This window comes from Salmo salar, chromosome 02 (assembly GCF_965601325.2).
Source record: "Salmo salar chromosome 02, fSalSal1, whole genome shotgun sequence".
NCBI classification, from domain to species: Eukaryota; Metazoa; Chordata; class Actinopteri; order Salmoniformes; family Salmonidae; genus Salmo; species Salmo salar.
Window position 1 is genome coordinate 2,710,001 of NC_138292.1, and position 2,500 is coordinate 2,712,500.

General features: G+C 48.4%; 1 protein-coding gene across 1 annotated transcript in view; it reads right to left on the minus strand.

Moving 5' to 3' along the window:
• The window catches only part of LOC106590999 (oxysterol-binding protein-related protein 10), a 133,099-nt gene that overhangs the window by 77,993 nt on the left and 52,606 nt on the right, over positions 1 to 2,500 (minus strand). Inside the window, exons 6-7 of the mRNA XM_082968530.1 lie at positions 1,967 to 2,172; positions 1 to 13 (exon numbers count right to left, since the gene is read on the minus strand). Of these exons, the coding sequence (XP_082824656.1) occupies positions 1 to 13; positions 1,967 to 2,172 (219 nt within the window). The remainder of the gene's footprint in view (positions 14 to 1,966; positions 2,173 to 2,500) is intronic.

Below are 2,500 nucleotides of genomic sequence, written 5' to 3' on the forward strand. Positions count from 1 at the left end.
CATCAGGAACACACTGACCATCAGGAACACACTGACCATCAGGAACACACTGACCATCAGGAACACATACTGGACCATCAGGAACACACTGACCATCAGGAACACACTGACCATCAGGAACACACTGACCATCAGGAACACACACTGACCATCAGGAACACACTGACCATCAAGGAACACACTGACCATCAGGAACACACTGACCATCAGGAACACATACTGACCATCAGGAACACACTGACCATCAGGAACACATACTGACCATCAGGAACACATACTGACCATCAGGAACATACTGACCATCAGGAACACACTGACCATCAGGAACACACTGACCATCAGGAACATACTGACCATCAGGAACACACACTGACCATCAGGAACACACTGACCATCAGGAACACACACTGACCATCAGGAACACACTGACCATCAGGAACACACTGACCATCAGGAACACATACTGACCATCAGGAGCACATACTGACCATCAGGAACACACTGACCATCAGGAACACATACTGACCATCAGGAACACATACTGACCATCAGGAACACACACTGACCATCAGGAACATACTGACCATCAGGAACACACTGACCATCAGGAACACACTGACCATCAGGAACACATACTGACCATCAGGAACACATACTGACCATCAGGAACACACTGACCATCAGGAACACACTGACCATCAGGAACACACTGACCATCAGGAACACATACTGACCATCAGGAACACACTGACCATCAGGAACACATACTGACCATCAGGAACACATACTGACCATCAGGAACACATACTGACCATCAGGAACACATACTGACCATCAGGAACACATACTGACCATCAGGAACACACACTGACCATCAGGAACACATACTGACCATCAGGAAACACACTGACCATCAGGAACACACACTGACCATCAGGAACACATACTGACCATCAGGAACACATACTGACCATCAGGAACACACTGACCATCAGGAACACACTGACCATCAGGAACACTACTGACCATCAGGAACACACTGACCATCAGGAACACAACTGACCATCAGGAACACATACTGACCATCAGGAACACAACTGACCATCAGGAACACAACTGACCATCAGGAACACTACTGACCATCAGGAACACACTGACCATCAGGAACACATACTGACCATCAGGAAACACACTGACCATCAGGAACACACTGACCATCAGGAACACATACTGACCATCAGGAACACATACTGACCATCAGGAACACACTGACCATCAGGAACACACTGACCATCAGGAACACACACTGACCATCAGGAACACACTGACCATCAGGAACACACTGACCATCAGGAACACCACTGACCATCAGGAACACACTGACCATCAGGAACACACACTGACCATCAGGAACACACTGACCATCAGGAACACATACTGACCATCAGGAACACAACTGACCATCAGGAACATACTGACCATCAGGAACACATACTGACCATCAGGAACACACTGACCATCAGCAACACACTGACCATCAGGAACATACTGACCATCAGGAACATACTGACCATCAGGAACACATACTGACCATCAGGAACACACTGACCATCAGCAACACACTGACCATCAGGAACATACTGACCATCAGGAACATACTGACCATCAGGAACACACTGACCATCAGGAACACACACTGACCATCAGGAACACACTGACCATCAGGAACACATACTGACTATCAGGAACACACACTGACCATCAGGAACACACACTGACCATCAGGAACACATACTGACCATCAGGAACACACTGACCATCAGGAACACACACTGACCATCAGGAAACACATACTGACTATCAGGAACATACTGACCATCAGGAACACACTGACCATCAGGAACATACAGAGAGATTCTATTAGTAAACTGACCTGATGGTCTGGTGGCTGGTTGAGTGTGGTTACAGAGAGATTCTATTAGTAAACTGACCTGATGGTGCGGTGGGAACATGGTTGGGATCCAGGCTCATCTGCTTCTTGAACTGGTTGTGGTTGTGGTTGTGAGTCTGACTGGAGATGTTGCTGTTACTCTGGCTGGACGTCTGTTTGTGGATGGGACTCTGACTCCGGTCCTGGCTGTCTGACCGACCCAGGGTGACATGCTGCGCGGCCTGGGATAGGAGAGGAGAACAATACTAATCCCTTAGGAAACAGAAATGGATCTCCAACTGTATCCAACCCCTCTGATAGGTTGGAGAGGATCTCCTGCTGTATCCAACCCCTCTGATAGGTTGGAGAGGATCTCCTGCTGTATACAACCCCTCTGATAGGTTGGAGAGGATCTCCTGCTGTATCCAACCCCTCTGATAGGTTGGAGAGGATCTCCTGCTGTATCCAACCCCTCTGATAGGTTGGAGAGGATCTCCTGCTGTATCCAACCCCTCTGATAGGTTGGAGAGGATCTCCTGCTGTATACAACCCCTCTGATAGGTTGGAGAG